A 17,915-nucleotide genomic window follows, 5' to 3' on the forward strand; every position below is an offset into this window, starting at 1 on the left:
TTCAGTAAGAGAATACCTGAGAGATGTCATGATGAGGTTTGCCAGAGGAGCCATCAGGGTGGTATTCGAAAGGATCCTTTCTGGAAGTGGCTCCCATGTTGCCGCTGCCCTCGACTGGATTGTTAATTACTTCATAGACTGGCAACGAGATAGCCCTGGAAGGGAAGATTAATACTATGGAGGAAGAGAGAGAAAACTAGCGAATAGCTGACGCCGGAGTAGTTCCTATTGAAAGCTTTTGTGCACCTTAAGAATCTGAATAACTTGCCCTTATGGCAAAAAGTTATACATTGGTAAAACTAGATGACCAATTCCGAGAACACGTCCGCAATGTAGAAAGAAATGACAAGGAAGTATCCAAACCAGTCGCTAGACACTTTAATCTCCCTAATCATTCTAAGCAGCCAGGAGCCCATTACTTAGGCTCCTGAAGCAGCATATGGCAGTTTCCGGCCTTTCCCTACATCTGGGCAGTTTGGAAAGCCGCAAAACTCTTGAGGAAAAATTTATCTTTCAAATCGACACTCTTGATCACCACCGTATCAACGAGCGCTTTTTATTCAACAAATTTATTATTGTTTTCTCCTCACCATATTCCCACCAATAGCGTAGCCCCATTTTCTGCAAATAAAACCACACACAACCCACAATTCCTCTCTTCTCGAGGCGTCAGTTTTTCAACTTTTTGCGGTGGATAGTACTAAATTACCCCATCTTCACGAAAGACCGCGCATTTGCCTAGCCTTTCAAGGTAGGTTGAATGGATTAACTCGTGCAACTGATTTGCAACTGATTTGCAACTGATTTGCAACTGATTTGCCAATAGTCATCTAACAGTACATTACAGCGACAAGGAAGACGTCGATTTAGAAATGAATATATATTTTCAGTTGGAATTTCGCGAATGACTGGATGTACTTACCATCTCTTATGAGAGCAGCGTTGATTTCCAAGTGAAAAGTTAAATAATTTGCCGTCGACGTTTCTTTTCTCGGAAAACGCAGATTTTGATAATTCACGTTATTATCTGCGACTTTAAGCAAACCGCGACGACGACAATAAAGGGAACGTGGCAAAACAAAAGATCTAATTGGCAGAACAATTGCTCAGCTCATGCGTTTTAAAGCTTTGTACATTTCTTAGGCGTGCTCTGCAAAACAACAACGTGAAATCACCAAAATTTGCGTGGTCTGCGAACGGAAAAGGGGAACGACACATTATTTTGATTTCCATTTGGAACTCAAAGCTGCCAACATATGTTGTGCTGAAGTTAAGGTGTGGCTTTGTAAACAGTAAATACATCCTGGCGTAGCTTCCTGACTACTTAAGGTCCCTATTTTGCAGAGGCCGGATAAGAAATGAAAACAGTTTTAAAAGGGAGGCGCTGAGCTATTGTTCTGCCCAAATAAATCTTTCAAGTTGTTTTGCCACGGCCAAGTCATCGTTTCCGTCGCCGTCGTGGTCTTTTTATTTAGTTTTTAATTTTAATTTTAAATCTTATATATTTATGATACAAAATACAGACATAATTAAAGTTATTACACAGAAATAGGGAGGTTTGATCAACAACAGCCGCGCAGTAGCTGCAGTGAGCATTTCACCAAAATTATCTTAATAAAAAAGTATCTTTCGATGCCGTTCCATGCGTTCCCATGCAGTCTGTCGTGTATTAGTGGTATCTTTCGATACGTCGACAAAATTCGGTTTACATTTGTTCAGGTCTTCGTTAGTTGTCGCCGTTACGAGTTGAACACGACTGGTCAAAACTGCAGCTTTATCTTCGTGCGCGACGCGATCCACGTTTGGAGAAGTTGGAGCCGATTTTGCTGGCAAAAGTCGAGTAATATATTATGATCGATATCGATAGCAAGATCTACTCTCGCTCGTCATTAACAAGAAATAGTTTTTAACGGGGTTTAAACAGTTTTAAGCTAATTCCGAAACATTTTTTTGAAGGAATCTTTGTTGGATAATTTGTTGTAAGATGTTCCTTCTTTTTCCAAGAATCCTCTCGTCCTCGATTTTTTCCAAGAATCCTCGCTTCCCTTTCTCTATACCAGCTTTGTTTGATTAAAGACTGGCAGATAAGTTTGCCAACAAAAGGCAACAGATCACTAAAATACTTTCAAAATAATTAAAGTTAGTCATGTTTTCATTAGCTATCCTTTCGACCGAGAAATAATTCGCTCTTTCTTCGCAGGTGCACCGTAAGTATCTCTTAAAGAAATTTGTAAAACCTTGACATTCTGCGGCAAATGATCCAACTTTTTTAGACAACCGTGGCACTGTCTACAATTAAATGTAAGCAGATACGATCACACGACTGACATTTCATTTCGTTTCGTTTCGATTTTGTTTCGTTTCGTTTGACATCGTCTCGTTTCGTTTCGTTTCGTAAGGACAGTACTGAAGAGTAAAGAAGGCCCGCTTGAATCTGTTATTCTCTGTGCCTACTTGTGCCTGTTTTCTATCAAGCTTCTAACTTCTGTGAGACCGACCAGTATTTATCGCCTGAGGGAATGGGGGAACGGGAGGAGTTTGGTTGTGTCATAATAAAGTTTACCTGATTTCCCCCCCCCAAAGGCTCTGTAGGGTTCTAATGAACCCCCCGCGTTGACAGGCAATTGTCTATGGTCCCCCCTTCATAGTTTTCAAGGAAAGAATGATACCCGCTCCGTTCCCGCTGAAAACGTTGTATTCCCCCTAAAATCCTTCCGCTCTCTTGATATTTTTAATGTTCATTTTTTCTCAGCCTTTTCCCGGAATGTTTGCTGTTATTCTTTGCCCCGCGACAACTCATGTAAAAACTGTGGCCGATACGAAAAAACAAAAAGCACTAACTGTTCCAATGTTTTAAAATTGTTGAGGCAAGATGGAATGAAAAATTACCTTTTCTTACAGACCATGATGATTGAATCGTCATTGTTGTGTCCATCTCTACAATGACCATAGTACTATTATTTGTCTCCAAAACTTGTTAGGAAACTGTCAATCGAGTCACAAAATACCAAAGAACAAAAAGAAACAAAATAGAAGATGCAGTGTGGAGCCTGAGAACTAGTTTCTCGTGTTACGCACTATAATGCACCGCATCGCTAGGGTAACTCACACTGCCTTCTTCAAGACCGTCTGAGATACCGGAGTGGTTGTCAGACATCTTCACGAAAGACTTTGAGACTGAAACCTGCAGATATAATAATAACTGTAATTACTGCATTAACTTTCAAGGTAAGTTTGTTGGTGAAATTTACAAGAGCAACTGATTTGCCGATTAATATCTAACAGTACATCACAGGCATTCAGCGTTACTAAAGAAATTCTGCAAAGATATGCTATGCAACGAGTCACGAGAGTCTCACAAGCATATGCCGTCTGTTGTGTATTCTTTAGTATCTTCGGTACATCGAAAAAATTCGGTTTACATTTGTTCAGGTTTTCACTAGTTGTCGCTGTTACGAATTAAACAACACTGGTTAAAATAGCAGCTCTATTATAGTTCGATACACGATCGACGTTTGGAGAAGTTTGAGCCGATTTTAAAGGCGAAAATGGAGTAATATACTATTATCGATATCGATAGCACGAACTACTTTCGTTCGTCATCAAGAAGAAATAGTTTTTAACAGGGTTTGGACAGTCTTAAGCTAATTCCGAAGCATTCTTTTAAACAAATCTTTCTTCTATAACTTGTTTTAAGATGTTTTTTCTTTTTCCAAGAATCCTCGCGTCCTTTTCTCAATAATTGCGTTGTTTGATAACGACTGACAAAAATAAGGTTAAAAACAAAAGCCCACAGATTACCAAAATATTGAACAGTACTTGGCTTATAGGGTCACAGAAACTTTAGCCTGATGTTTGTATAATTTGATAGAAAAAGTAAGAGTACTCTGAAAGCGAAGCAAGGTTCCAACAACCTCGCGTCCTTTTCTCAATAACCGTGTTGTTTGATAGCGACTTACAAAAATAAGGTTATTGACAAACGCCCGCAGGTAACCGAAACATTGAATAGTACTTGTCTGATAGGGCCACGAAAAATCCTGTTTGTATGATTTGGTACAAAATCTAAGAGCACTCTTAAAGCGAACCGAGGTTCCAAGAATCCTCGCGTCCCGGCTTTTCTCGAGAACAGCCTTATAAGATCCACAACTGACAAATAAGGTTATCAAGCCAACGGATTACACAAATATCGAATAACTTTCAACATCTCAGGGTCACAAAAATAGCCTGTTTGAATAATTTGAAAGAAAAACTAAGTGCATCCTTGAAGTAAACTGAGTGGAGGACAAAACACAGAGCACTCTGAGTTTTGACGACCAAATTGGATCAAAATCAAATACGTTTTAGATCGAGGAGGAGAGAATGAAATACAGGTTGAAGGATTGAATGCCTGAACTGATCGATACGTTTAAGCGTCAATACCACGACAAATTGGATGAGGTGAAGTAATCGCAAGCAAACTAAAGTTAAGATTTATCTAAATTTTTCACAGCGCTGTAAATTTACTTGTACTGTACTCTTCCGCCACGTAGCACATAGCCAGAAATCAGGCGACTGATCCCGTATGGAGATAGAACACCTGAAGATCAGAGTATCGGGACCCGAATTTTGATTTCTCGTGGTATTCAACAACTAAGTACTTACGTACTTATAGGGTCACAAAAAACCGGTTTCAACAAATCAACTCTTTAAAGGCTGTGACACGAATGAAGCACGTGTGAGAAAAAATCCCTTAGTGATCCGATTGATACCAGATGCTCTCCGAAAAGTATTTATGTCGGCGGCATGATCTTCTGGCCGAGGAAGTAGTTAAAACATGCGGGTTGTGGCGCATTTCAGGTCCAACAATATATGGACAATTTCTTTTAAAAAATCGTGTCTATTAAAAATAATGAAGAATTGTCGTCAATGCAAGTATGATAAAGCTTAACAATTTTTTACAAAAGGTGAAGGAACTTTTAAAGATTGTAAAGCATTCTTGAAAAGAAAAATTAAACGTCAGCCCACTACGGAGGACATATCTTCATATTAGGACTACTACGTGTCTAAGTATACAAAGTTATTCATCACAGATGATAAGTATCTGAAACTTGTTTGTGATGGTAACTTGAAAGTATGGCACTCAAAACAAATGTCACCACCTCTGGATAAGGACATTCTTAAATTTTTGCGAGATTGTTAAGGGATTGGTAAAAGATGTTTTGGTGATAGATGAATATGAGGATGAGAAGTTATCTAAATCTTTTCAACGGGTTTGGATTGTTGATATTGTTATTACTGAGCACTGAATTAAAAATGTAATCCTGATTTCAAGGCAACTCATGAATTTAACCTCGAAAATCAAGGTTGATTTAACCTTGATTTCAAAGGGGGGTTCTAGCGCATTTTGAAAACAAACTTGATTCCTAAGCAACTCATGAATTTTTTAACCTCGAAATAAAGGTTGATTTGAACTGCTGCTGAACTATTTTCGAAAAACTGTTTAACCTTACAAAGAATTTGTGATGGAGAGAAGGAGATTTGAAAAGAACTGTGAAATTTGCTGAAAAAGAAGAAGTTAATGTCATCGAACTTACTTTAAGGTTATCAGTGATATTTGTGAGGAAGAGCTTTCTCTTTCATTTTTTTTTACTTTGTATTAAACACGTAGGTAGTCTGATGTGCAGGTAATTAAATATTTATTTTAAAGAATTTGCATGTCTAGATATAAACAGCGAAAACCCGTTTGATTTTATTCGAAAGTCAAATCTTATTTCGTTATGTTTATGAGTGATCCAATCGCCTTTGAAAACAACCTTCTCACTGACAGGTGCTTTGCCTCTGCTATTGAAATAATTTTTTTCATATTTTGTAATTTTCTTTTTGAGAGTCTTGCTCCCAACACTAGATGTTGATATAAATCCTTAAAAGCCGGTTAGGCCGGCCATGGCACTCCTGAAATAATCTCAATTCCACTCAGAGAAACCGCTACACCACTTATTGCCAATACAGCCGCCGTTACTCCTGTCACAGTGTATGTTGTGTGAAAACCGGATCTAATTCTTTAATTTGCTAAGGACAAGTTCATAATGAGTTAAGTCATTCTCAAGCTCTTCTCCAACCCGAATTTGTCTGGTATTATAATTGGATAAATCGGAGGAGCGCTAGGCCGAAGGCCCAGTCCTTCAGGGTTTAGCTGAAGGCTTAGACCGCTTTGCGGTCCCTGGCTAACAGAGCCTCGCAAAATATTTTGATCCGACATTTTCTTACATCTTTAAATAATCTCTAATTCAAACTTCATTGGCATACCATTGAAACGGATAATATTGCTATTCTCATCAGTGACGAAAATTCGTATGGAAGTGTTATCATTCCTTGGTGCTATTTTTCGTAACACACGATTCGGTGGAGAATAATTTACCCTTTCAAACTGGTTCTCGGCAATTCATTGTGACTTTAAATCCTTTTTCTTCACTTAATATTTTCCCAAGGGCTTTTGCAAGGCTCTCAAGAGTATATTTGCCTGAAGAAATCATTTTAACACTAGCATTGTTTTGTCTATCGAAGATAGATACTTTTCCTCTTCTCTTCAAATTATACCATGAATTATAGTGAGAACAAGACATAAGTCTGATATAGCTTGATTTACCGAGAAGGTCTTTAAAGCGAACCGTGTGATCATTTGAATCTGCAATAATTGTCGAAACAACCATTTTCATTACAAACACAATAAAAATGTGTGCGTGACTAAGATCAGATGACTTTGAAGCAAATAAAATTGCAGATAAAGCAAAGACCAAAGCCTGGAACGATCAGATGGAGTTCAGACGATTGTCGTAGGATCAGATAGAAGATATTGGGATGATGACATGAAGAAGGCACTTAGAATTGGAGGTTTTCCCTTGAACTCACTCTAAACCGAATTGGAAAGAAGGAGGTACCAGCAGTTCCATTTAATGAGACTGTTGTCGGCCGCTTCAACGAGGAGATGAAGATCTTTGTTACCCCAAATCAATACTTTAAGGCAAAATTCAGAGGAATATTTACAAGGACGAAAATTCAACACTCTTCCGGTGCAGAATCAAAGCGATGGCTCGCTGGGCCGAACATGAGGTACTGGCCTCAACGGCTCAACTTCGCAATATGGTGCGCAACGACAGGCTGTGGAATAACTCGTGAAGTTCTCGATAAGGTTTCAGAACAGATCAAGTCGTTTCTGATGTTTCATTTCTACTTCACAGTCAGAAGGATTCTTTTTGAGATGGGTGGAATTCAGAGTGAATCAGCTCTTCCAGGTGAACCAGCTTTCAGCCAGATAAATAATAATTATGATACGCCATTGTTCAAACGAATATGCGCAGAATTTGGAATTTCACCAAGCGCTGACATCCGCTTCAAAAGTGGTGATAATCACGATCTCGGATCTGTTTTCATTTATGTGACGAATGCTGGACCGATGGCCATTTCAATCTCATATCCGGTTAATAACAAGTTCAGCGACGGGTGTGGAAAAGCCATCAAAGGAAATCTTATTTCTTTCATAAGGAGTGATTATGCGAATTGGTTGACAAGCAATTCAACTTCTTCATGGCAGACAAGTCAGAAGGTTTGACGTAAGCTGGGATGGCGAGACTGAATCAGTCGATTAAGGCATTCGTTTACTGCATTCTTGGTTCAAAAGTCAATGTCAGATCATCAATCTTGGGTCAGTCAGGAAGCCCTAAGGAATTCGAAGCCCAGAGTGAGTTCCTGGTATTGGTTGAGAATGCGATCAGAAAGCCAGACATTTCGGAGAGCGATTGATGAGTCAAAAGTCAAGCTTCATCTTGCAGTCTCACCAGACACTTGGCTCATGCCCTCAAATCTTCTTCTTAACACTCAGAGTACGGTTGGGTATAATAAAAGCCTGAAGAAAACAAATAAAGACATAGAGCTGGGAGTCAAAAAATCAACGAATTTGGAGATGAAACCAGTCAGAGTAAGGCATACGAATGGAGGCTCATCAAAGATCAAAAGGCCAACCTCTCAGCCTTCGGCCCGGCCGCGTATCCATCACCCTTCAAATAAAATTAACAAGACTGCAACTGAAGTTCAGGCGAAGACGCCACCGAGGTTAGATGAAAGGCTAAGCTTGAGCGACAGTGAGACAAATCATGATATTGTAAAGGTCGGATTGATTTCAGCAGGTTTGGTCTCAGCCTTCATGGTTCATCGCTTATTCTTCTGAAAGCGTTCAACCATAAATATGGCGACTTCCATTATCAGAATGATTGCCGGTGGATTGATTCCTAAGTATATAAGGTACACGGCAATCGCAAGTGCCCCTCTTCTCACTGTCAAAAATTTTGAAGTACCCTTGATCAATGATAAGGAAAAGGACAATACTTGTGAAGAAACTGAATAAGCTCTTATTCAATTACTTGATAAGAACGTGAATGACAACTTGAGTAAGAACCTAAAATTGCATATCAGTGAATAAAATGGATGATAAAAAACCTGGACAAAAGACTGAAGAAGCACCGGCTAACCTTCGGCCAGGCCTCATGGAGGCTCAACAGGTGACTCCAACTAATAAAATAAGACAAAACCAAATAAAGACCCAGGGCGTGTCGCAGCTAGCAGAAAGCTTGCTGAATACAACAGAAGAGTTAGAGAGGAAAAGAAGAAGAAAGGAGATTCAAAGAAATCCAAAGATCCGAAAGATCTGGGCCTTGAAGAGGCAGGCACTATAGGCGTAGGATTACAACCAGAACAAGAAATATATATCACCATCATTCTCACTCATTCAAATTCTTTCGGTAGCAAGTGTTTTTCTATCACTGGCTGGACTGTACGATAAATGAAAAGAGTTTGATGGCGCTCGTTGATAAACCAAAACCAGCGCAGCAAAACACAAAAAGGTGGTGATTGTCAATGGACCCAGGCCCCAAATGGGCAGGCCGTGGAGTGGTAAGCTCTCCGAGTCAGAGGCCGCTATGCGGACCGAGGAATCCTTAACATTTACAAAGACACTTTTTTAGCAGAAGAACAAATAAAGGCACATAACGACTTCTTTGCGAGAAGATACAACATTGATGTTTGAAAATCTTCACAACACCCCGGTGGCGCGACAAGAGAATTGTTCAAGAGAATCGTTCAAGAGAATTATATTCACAATCTCTTTAGAACTCACAAGTGAGACATTGTGAACGGGTGAAAAGTGCCATACTTTCAAGTTACCACCACAAACAAGTTTCAGATACTTATCATCTGTGATGAATAACTTTGTATACTTAGCACGTAATAGTCCTAATATGAAGATATGTCCTATGTGGCATGCTTCATGCTTTACGGTCTTCACAAGTTCCTTCACCTTTTGTAAAGAATGGTTAGGCTTTATCTTGCTTGCATTGGCGACATTTCTTCATCATTTTCAATACATGGTTTTTTTAAAAGAAATTATGTCTATACATTGATGGATATGAAATGCGGTAGAACCCGATATTTTTTACCTCTGAGGAAAACAAACAGCGGCGTATTATTATTTTGACAATGTTTACTAAATTTTTCGTACTACTTTTCTACATAGTTTGGTCGATTTACACATGGTTTATTCTCTTCCTCTTTACATTGAATAAATGAAGGACTTTTTTAAAACATGTTTCGACAGTTCTTCTGACATCTTCAATTCTGAATAATACAAAGTACAAAGGTGAATTTGAACTGTGTAACATTAATAAGTATTATTTTATATCAGATTTTGTTATCAAGAATGGCACAGGAAGGGACCCCAGATAAAAGTTCCGATGAGTCGGCATCTGAATTTAGCCAGACTATATTTGGTGCAAAAAACTTGGAGTATCAGATCGAACAGTTTGTCAGTTCCGGTGGCCAGACAGTAAATATCCTCCTGAGTGGCAAGACAGGAGTTGGCAAGTCCTATTTGACAAATGCGCTCATTGGAGAAAACCTTGCGGCAGAAGGCTTTGACATCGACCCACAAACTAATGACGTAAGCTACTTTGATATCGACAGTTACATCACCTTTCAAACTATTATGGGGTGCTTTCATCAACAGCTTACTGTGCATTACTTGTAGATGGCAAAAGGAATGTTATTTTGCGTCCCATCTTTGATACTTGAAATCAAGAAAGAATTATCGAATGCTTTTATGGGTATTAGGTAAAAAGTTACTCGAAGGACCAGAAAAAAACCATTTTCCAAGGTCTCTTAGCCAGACAAGGCTTCCCTATGAATAAAACGTTTTCATGCAATTTTCTCGTGGAACTGAGGTAACATACCAAGATATCAAATCGCTGCAAGAGTTAAATGGTTTATTAATGTTCTGTTTCATGTCCCTTAGGTAACTGCTTACGAGGTTGTCAAGAACGGCGTGACTATCACAGTATTCGACACTCCAGGACTTGCAGACGCAACTGGCAATGATGAAGAATATCTGCGGAAAATCAAGGAGAAAGTAATCCACTTCGACCTGTTTCTGTTCTGTACTGAGATGACCAGTAAGCGATTCCGCACCGACGACTTGGAAACGATAAAGAAGCTTACAGAAGCCTTAGGGAAGAAACTTTGGGATCACGCTCTGGTGGTTTTAACCTTTGCCAACGAAGTCCCACTATCGTCAACCAAGAAGACGGATGATGTACCTGACGCAACCGCTTTCAGTGACCGCTTTTTAGCTTTCAAGAGAAAGATAAAAAAACACTTGGTTGCTATCGGAGTACCTGAGATAACAGCGACTAATCTGCCATTTGCGCCAGCCGGAGAGTTGGATGATCCAAGACTTCCAGATAGAGAAGACTGGTTAACAGCATTTTGGATCGCGGCTTTCAAACGTATCAATAGGAACGCAAAACCTGCTTTCCTAATGGCGAGTATCGATCGTATTTCATTTTCTTCTGATGAGGGAAAAGAAGAAAGCAAAGTAAGGAAAGATGGCAAAGTTGTCAATCTTGACCAGTTCAGAAATTTATCCATTGAAGAAAGGAATGCGATTAAAGAAATCAAACGAAAATTGAAAGAGAGCGACTTTGACAAAGAATTGCACCGCTGTTTGGAGAAAAATAAGACTGAAACATCACCTGGCCAAGATGCTAAGGTGTCAGGTCCCTCCATCAAGGTGGACGAAACGCACTCTAAAGACCTCGTTAAGGATATGTTTAGCGATGTAACAGGGCAACTCATCTGTGAGCTGACCGGTGCTAAGTTTGGTAGAAAGTACCAAACATTCTTGGGCTGGCTAATGAAGTATTTTAAGAAGTCTTACGCAACTTCTCGACCCACTTTCGCTTTAAAGGCTTGACCAGAAGGCATGAAGAATGATCACATGGAAACCAAAAGAATGAAAAAGAGAGAAACTCTGTGCCATTATAAAATACTACCACTTAGACTATGAACATATAATCTATTAACGAAAATGAACTCTGTATACTTAAAAGGTTCATGTCACTTTTCTGAAATCAAATGTGCTGTAGAAAAAATGTGTCAGATAGATTGCATGTTACATGTAGGCTCGTTAGAGGTCCAAGCGCTCTTTTGTTGCAAGATAGGACGAGTTTCAACTACTTGCAGATTACGTTGCTGAGTAATATGTAGATTTAGCCAAGCCTAAAAGCGGAGCTCTTGTTAGTTTATTTTCCAGCTCTTCGTTATACTGAATAAAAACTGTAATAAAATTCTTCAGCACTGGCTGTAGAGAAGTTTCTTCAATGGATTGAAAGACTAGTTTCGGGGGGTGGGGAGATGGGGAAGAATTGACGAAGTCCGGACCTGGGGACGATGTTCTCACAACTACACATATGCTAGTCAGCGGTATCTTCAAACAACTTAACGACTTTCGTCGTTGTTCTTGATGTTGTGACCAGATTTTCGAAGATAGGGAGTGTTTTCTTCTTCAGATGAAGTGCATATTGTCAGCATCAGTTGAAATTATATCCTATTGAGCGTGAATTATAATTTCGGTTTGGGAAAATGAGCCAAAATTGAAAGAAACGACAGTAAACCGCTTTGCGTTAAGACATTACTGGTGGCTGAGGTGTATACGTGCAGTGAGCACGGTAAGTCAGTAAAACTATACGCCAGAATCGTATGGGCTTCTCTTATATCTTCTCTTGAAGTTGCCAGGTATGACTGCTTACCCCACCGTTTTTCCCCAACGTTTCAACCTCCTCTGTTTAGCGTAGAAAATTGAAAAAAAAGTAGTTTTCAGCTCATGTTTGAACCTGTGTAATTTTTGAAAACTTTTTCGCTTTTGGCTACTCGTTTCATGTTTCATGTTTCATGATTGTCCTCTGGTTGGAAATAAACGACGTCTTTTTGAGATTTTTTCTGTTATTTCATTCGATAACCTCTGTTGTAACTGCATGTAATGTGGGTGTCTTTTAGAAAACTTGTGATGATACCTGGATTTCATTTTTACATCACAGAAATCAATTCCAAACATCAATCAAGTTTTCTCTTAAGTTTAGAAGTTGAATTGATGTTGTTTTTAGCTATATTAAATAGGTTGAAAAGTTTTAGATGGTATTTCCTTATGTTTGCAAATAATTGAATTTACTGGGAGGTGGAGTTGTATTGACATGTAAAAAGTTTTCATCTGACTATCTACTGGCAAGTCTTTGTATTATATTTCAGCCAAACCATTTTCCTCAACATATAAACACTATTACAAAATAATTAGTCAGGGAAATGGAAAACTTGTGGCATATACACCATGTTTGAAATGCCATGTCCATAGTAAGCTAACAGGATTGAGGAGGATATATGTAGAAATAGGCCCTCTTGTCTGTATCAATAATTTGCTAATCACTCCTGTTGGCAATGTTTTGATGAGGTTGGGCTGTCAGGGCAAAGGAACTGAGGATTTTAGTGGGCAGTGACTTTTTTCCAAACCTGGAAACTATCCGATCCTGAAAGCCATGCTTGTGCCCACTAACTCATTCTTATTCTGATAAACTAGTTTTAAGAAGGATACAATATTTTATAACAAAAACGTGATGCATAGGTTGTGCAAAAAACTTTACTTTGACTGTACTTTTATAACCAATACCGGTCCCTTCACACGGTAAAATGTTAGGAGGATCAGAGAAAAAATAATGTGCCATACATCTACAAGATTTCATGTAATTGTTTTGATTACAAGAACATTAAATGATACTAGGAGATCTAAAACTATTAAAAAAAAATATTTAAATTTGGTTGAAAAAATAGAATTCAGCACAGGCTGGATAAATAGAATTCTTAGAAAAAGAAATGTGTACTAATGAAAAAGCTTAGCAAACTTTTTTTACAACACCTGCCTGTACCAATACGGCATGTAGTAAAGTCTTTTGAAGTAGTCATAATCCCAGTTTCATGTATTGAAAACACATGCAGATTTCCTGTAAACCTATAGTTTAAGCCTGTGATGACTTTGGAATTTTGACGCCCCTCTCAAAAGGAGAACAAATAAATTTTATGTTTCTATATATTCAGTTTAGGTGGGTGAGGTAAAATTGAGTCAAACATTCAAGACGTAAAACGAAGGTTAGCCTACCTGGAACAATCACCTTCATGTAAAAATTAGACCACGTTTGTACTGATGATGCCCAACAGAACTATCCGTGATAAGAGGACTGGCTTTCCTTTCTTCATTTAAAGAAATAATGATGTTATCATCTTTCCACAAGCTCAGTGGAAAGTGAGAGTGAATGAGACTGATAGTGATTATGTTATTTGAATAAATATCCAGAGCCAGGATAAAAAGTCAGACGTGGTCGGCAAAACTCTCTTATTTTAATTTTTAACCTATTAGGCTAAAGCTTTACATTCTTGCTTTGTGATTATGTGGATGCCAATTATTGGTAATTTAACTTTCATGCATCAAAATACCAAAAAATGTTCTCTTCATCTGTGTCCTAAACATTGCAGGGGAGGAGGCAGGTCAAATTGAAAATACGAATTAAAATAAGAGGGCCCCCATTAATTTCAGTCCTGATTAAAGGAGGATCCTTGTTTTTCCAGAATCCCACCCTCTTAAACTCACATATCTTATGACCAATTCCTTATTTTGATGTTCAGTTTAGGTATGACTATTGATAAGAAACACCATGCATTAATGAAAGCTTGAGCTGGTGTATTTAATGCAATCAAAATAATAATAATAATACATGTTACAATATGGTAACTTACACAGCAAAATTATATAATCACATAATTCAAAACAAAGGAAGTCAGGTTATTGACTTGCCTGCTTCAACTTTTGAGGGCGTAAGGTACAGAGAATAGATATGGTAAACAGCTACAATAAATACAAAGTTGAAAGTTTGAAAACTAAAAGATACACATTACAATCATCAGACCCTATGCATCCTACCAAAAGAAGGGTCATTTCCCACCATAACTTCCCCCAAATGTTCATGCTTACAGAAAATCATTTATTTTTGTCTCTAGCCGGTACTGTATTTACAATGTACAGGTCAAGTGGAAGGTTCCTGAATGGGGACTAACATTTCAACTACCTCAGCGAACTGTAATCATCAGAATTGCAAGCCAAGGTGTATTTACCAAGTGCTCAAGTTTCCAAATTAGTCACATAATTCTTACAGTGGAGTTCAATCCTTTTTAAGGCTATCATCAGCTTGATCATCCTGTTACATGTGAAAACATCAAATGTTACTCACATATTCAAATAATTTCCTGAATTAAAAGTAATAATTTTTTTTTAATAACCTGCTACCTTTAATTGTGCTCCAGGAATAGCAAATGGTATTGAAGAGAAAGGAAGAGAGTTCTTGAAACATTACATGTTAAATAAAACTTTGTTATGAATGTTAATTGTGATTGCAACAAAACATCTGTGAAGCTATAATAACAAATACCTTTCCAGGTAAACAAACCATAATGAAGTATGATATGTATAAATTTAATCTCATCCAGTTTGAATGTAGAATCCAAAATATGATTAACTTACTGGTGAATGGGAAAAAGCTCAATGTGTTTTTCCTGCTTCTGTCATTCTAAATATCACAAATCAATCATGCCACGATCTCAGTGTGATTTTTTTAATGATGTATACTTTTTCTTATGGACAGCTATTTTAAGTATCTATCTTTTGCCGGCTGACATCTGAGAAGAATAAAGTCCACACTGACAATTTGACACATTGTAGGCAAACCTTACAACCGATTAACCCTTTAACTCCCATGAGTGACCAAGGCAGAATTTCTCCTAACAATATCTATACAGCATCAATCAGATAAGTGATGAGAATACAGAAAAATATAAATTTGGGGATAATTAGTTGATCCAATACTAAATTCTTAGAATGAACATTATAAGAATTGTATAGTTGACAGTAAGGAGAATTACAAATTTGAACTGGGAGTTAAAGGGATAAATTTTATTTGGTCAAAAACATTAACAGCAATGGATGAAATTAGCTAGCACAATTCAAATTTCCTCTTTTAAGTATTCTGTGATGTTTTTTCTATCACATGGTAAAGTTTACAATTTCCCTCATTTCACTGTCTTCTGTTCACTTGTTTGTTTGCTTTCCTAACAATCTTAGCTATTGTTGCCAACAAATGCGAGAAGCATATACACGAAAATGCGTACAGTTAATGACACTTTAATCCCTGAGAGAGGCTAGCATTTAATTTCTCCTTTCAATGTCACCCCTGAGTCACACATTAAGGTCATGAGAATAAAGGAAATGATAATCAACTGAAGAACCTCTCGATTGTCAAACAAATTCTCCTTGCCAGCATGTTTGGAAATATAAGAGAACAGTATGGAGAATATGCATTCTGATATTGGGGTGTTAAAGACATCATGTAATTAGGTAAAGTACTGCTTGAATAAATGATTGCAGTGAGTACAAATGCCAAGTAAAAATCATTCTATGCTCTTTTACTCTTCCACCCTGGAGGTTGCCTTGTGTAAAAAAAAAAAAACCTTTTTAAAGACACCTCTACAATAGTAGGTACACACAACTGACATGTATGAGTGAAGCATGTCAAGTATTAAGGTATGATTGTCAATTAGCCTTTTATTATTTGCAAACAGCTTATTTCTATCAGTTTTAAAAACTCCTGTATCCCCACTTTCAAAGAGAAGCATTTCCCACGAAAATTTAAGCATGAAAGACATACCTGTAAGCTACCAGCAACAGGTTTTTCCATTGCAAGTGTTTCATAGGATCAGACTCTCATCACATTTTTTTGTTACATTTGAAAGCATAAGAATATTTTAATCAATATCTGAAATCCCCCATTTTAACCCTTAAACTCCCATGAGTGACCAAGATAGCATTTCTCCTTACAATATCAAAACAATATCAAGCAGACAAGTTATGAGAATGAAGAAAAATATCAGTTGGGGGATTATAAGATGATCCAATACTAAATCCTCCAAACTTACATCACAAGAACTGTATGGGAGGTAGTAAGGAGAATTACTAGTGAGATCTTGGGAGTTAAAGGGTTTAGTCCCATTGGTGACCAAGACAGAATTTCTCCTTACATTATTAGTATGATATAAAGCAGACATGTAACGAGAATTAAGAAAAATTTCAATAAGGGGATTATTTGTTGATCCAATTTCAAATTCTCCAAACTAACATTACATAAATTGTATGGCAGACAGTAAGGAGGATTACTCATAAAATTTTGAGAGTTAAAGGGTTAAGACACATATGGTAATCATGTGTACCAGAAAGACAGCAAATAGATATAACACTATACTCCAGTAAAGTGTTCTTAAGTAGAATGAAGTTTCAAACTCATTGAAATTAAGTTGACTTCATAATTCATATTTTAGATAAAGAAATGTGTAATATCTCTTTACAAGGATGAAAAGGGAATGCCATTTATGCCAAAGACATAGAGATAGAATTTAAAAAACTACTAAAATATGGCATAACTATAGCTCGGACGCTTCTTGCAAAATGTGATGACTAACAATTTTAGAGATTAATTCTTCAGTTTCCAGGATAAGGAAAAAAATACCGTATCGCAAGCATGTTCATCATAACGCCTCGAGATGTTGAGCGAAGAGAAAGTGGCTCCATGTTTTGTGAGACAAACCATTTCCTAACTAGGTTCGAACGAATCGAGTAGAAAGCATGAAAACATAGCGCTCAAAAGTACGACAGCCAAACAATTAAATTCACTCATCCCGCTGTAGAACTAACTCCATTTAACCCGTCAGTTTGGTTTGCACCATACAAGTGCGGTCCGCAATTTGATTCTCAGATGTTCGACGGGTTCTCACATGACAATATTGTCAAAATCAAATTACCGCGTCAGACTTAACGTAAACATGGACATCGCTGACTCAATCTCAATCTATTTCAATTTTGGGAAAGACCATTACTTCGTTCCTAAGGTAAAACAACACATCTTCAGCAAAGCACGAATTTTTCAAATGAATAGAATAAATTCTGCGATAATTAACTGAAGAGAAAAAAAGTAAAAACTTGTGCTCGCCGTTCGCCTTCATTTGAAAACTTTCTAGGCAAAACGAAAGTCGTGAGATAACTTCTTTTCCCATAACACCACGACTGTATTAAACTTTTAAACGAAAGGACAAGAAATAACTTGAAGAATACGAACACTATGAAATATTATTCGAGCGATGAACCGGCGTGAGGGTTTTTAGGCGATGAATGCTAGAGTCAAGTTTAACCGAAACGTGATCAGTTGAATTACAAACTGAAGCTAGTATCAAACGACGATTGGTAAAAAAAAAAGTTTGAATTTGTTCTGGGTCTTAGCGTCAGAGAAAACCCAGATAAGACACGACTTACCTCCTCTTCTTTCGCGGATCCTTTGCAGTTCGCTTCTCTTTGTTGATGACCTCTTTTCAGTCTGTTTTCAGAAGCGTCTTTGTATTTCCTTCTCGCGTTGCTCTTCGCTAGATACTCGCCTTTTTACTTATGCCCTTTATTGTTCTCTTTCGCGTTC

The 17,915-nt window shown here is 37.7% G+C and overlaps 1 protein-coding gene and 1 long non-coding RNA gene across 3 annotated transcripts; both read left to right on the plus strand.

Annotated features, from left to right (window-relative positions):
- The first annotated feature begins 678 nt into the window (after positions 1 to 678).
- On the plus strand, positions 679 to 11,626 carry LOC131773006 (uncharacterized). Of its 2 annotated transcripts, none has more exons than XM_066173535.1 (3): positions 679 to 751; positions 9,713 to 9,967; positions 10,319 to 11,626. In XM_066173535.1, the coding sequence occupies exons 2-3, from the start codon at positions 9,728 to 9,730 to the stop codon at positions 11,273 to 11,275; spliced, it is 1,197 nt and encodes a 398-aa protein (XP_066029632.1). In that variant the 5' UTR covers positions 679 to 751; positions 9,713 to 9,727; the 3' UTR covers positions 11,276 to 11,626. The 2 variants fall into 2 exon arrangements, with proteins under 2 accessions (XP_066029632.1, XP_058944957.1); XM_059088974.2 differs by lacking the exon at positions 679 to 751 and adding an exon at positions 3,127 to 3,228.
- Positions 11,627 to 11,809: 183 nt separating this feature from the next.
- LOC131773011 (uncharacterized) lies at positions 11,810 to 14,854 on the plus strand. The gene is made up of 2 exons (XR_009339298.2): positions 11,810 to 12,029; positions 14,404 to 14,854. It is a non-coding gene; the product is annotated as an uncharacterized lncRNA (long non-coding RNA).
- The last annotated feature ends 3,061 nt before the right edge of the window (positions 14,855 to 17,915 follow it).

Source organism: Pocillopora verrucosa, chromosome 10 (genome assembly GCF_036669915.1).
Source record: "Pocillopora verrucosa isolate sample1 chromosome 10, ASM3666991v2, whole genome shotgun sequence".
Taxonomy (NCBI): domain Eukaryota; kingdom Metazoa; phylum Cnidaria; class Anthozoa; order Scleractinia; family Pocilloporidae; genus Pocillopora; species Pocillopora verrucosa.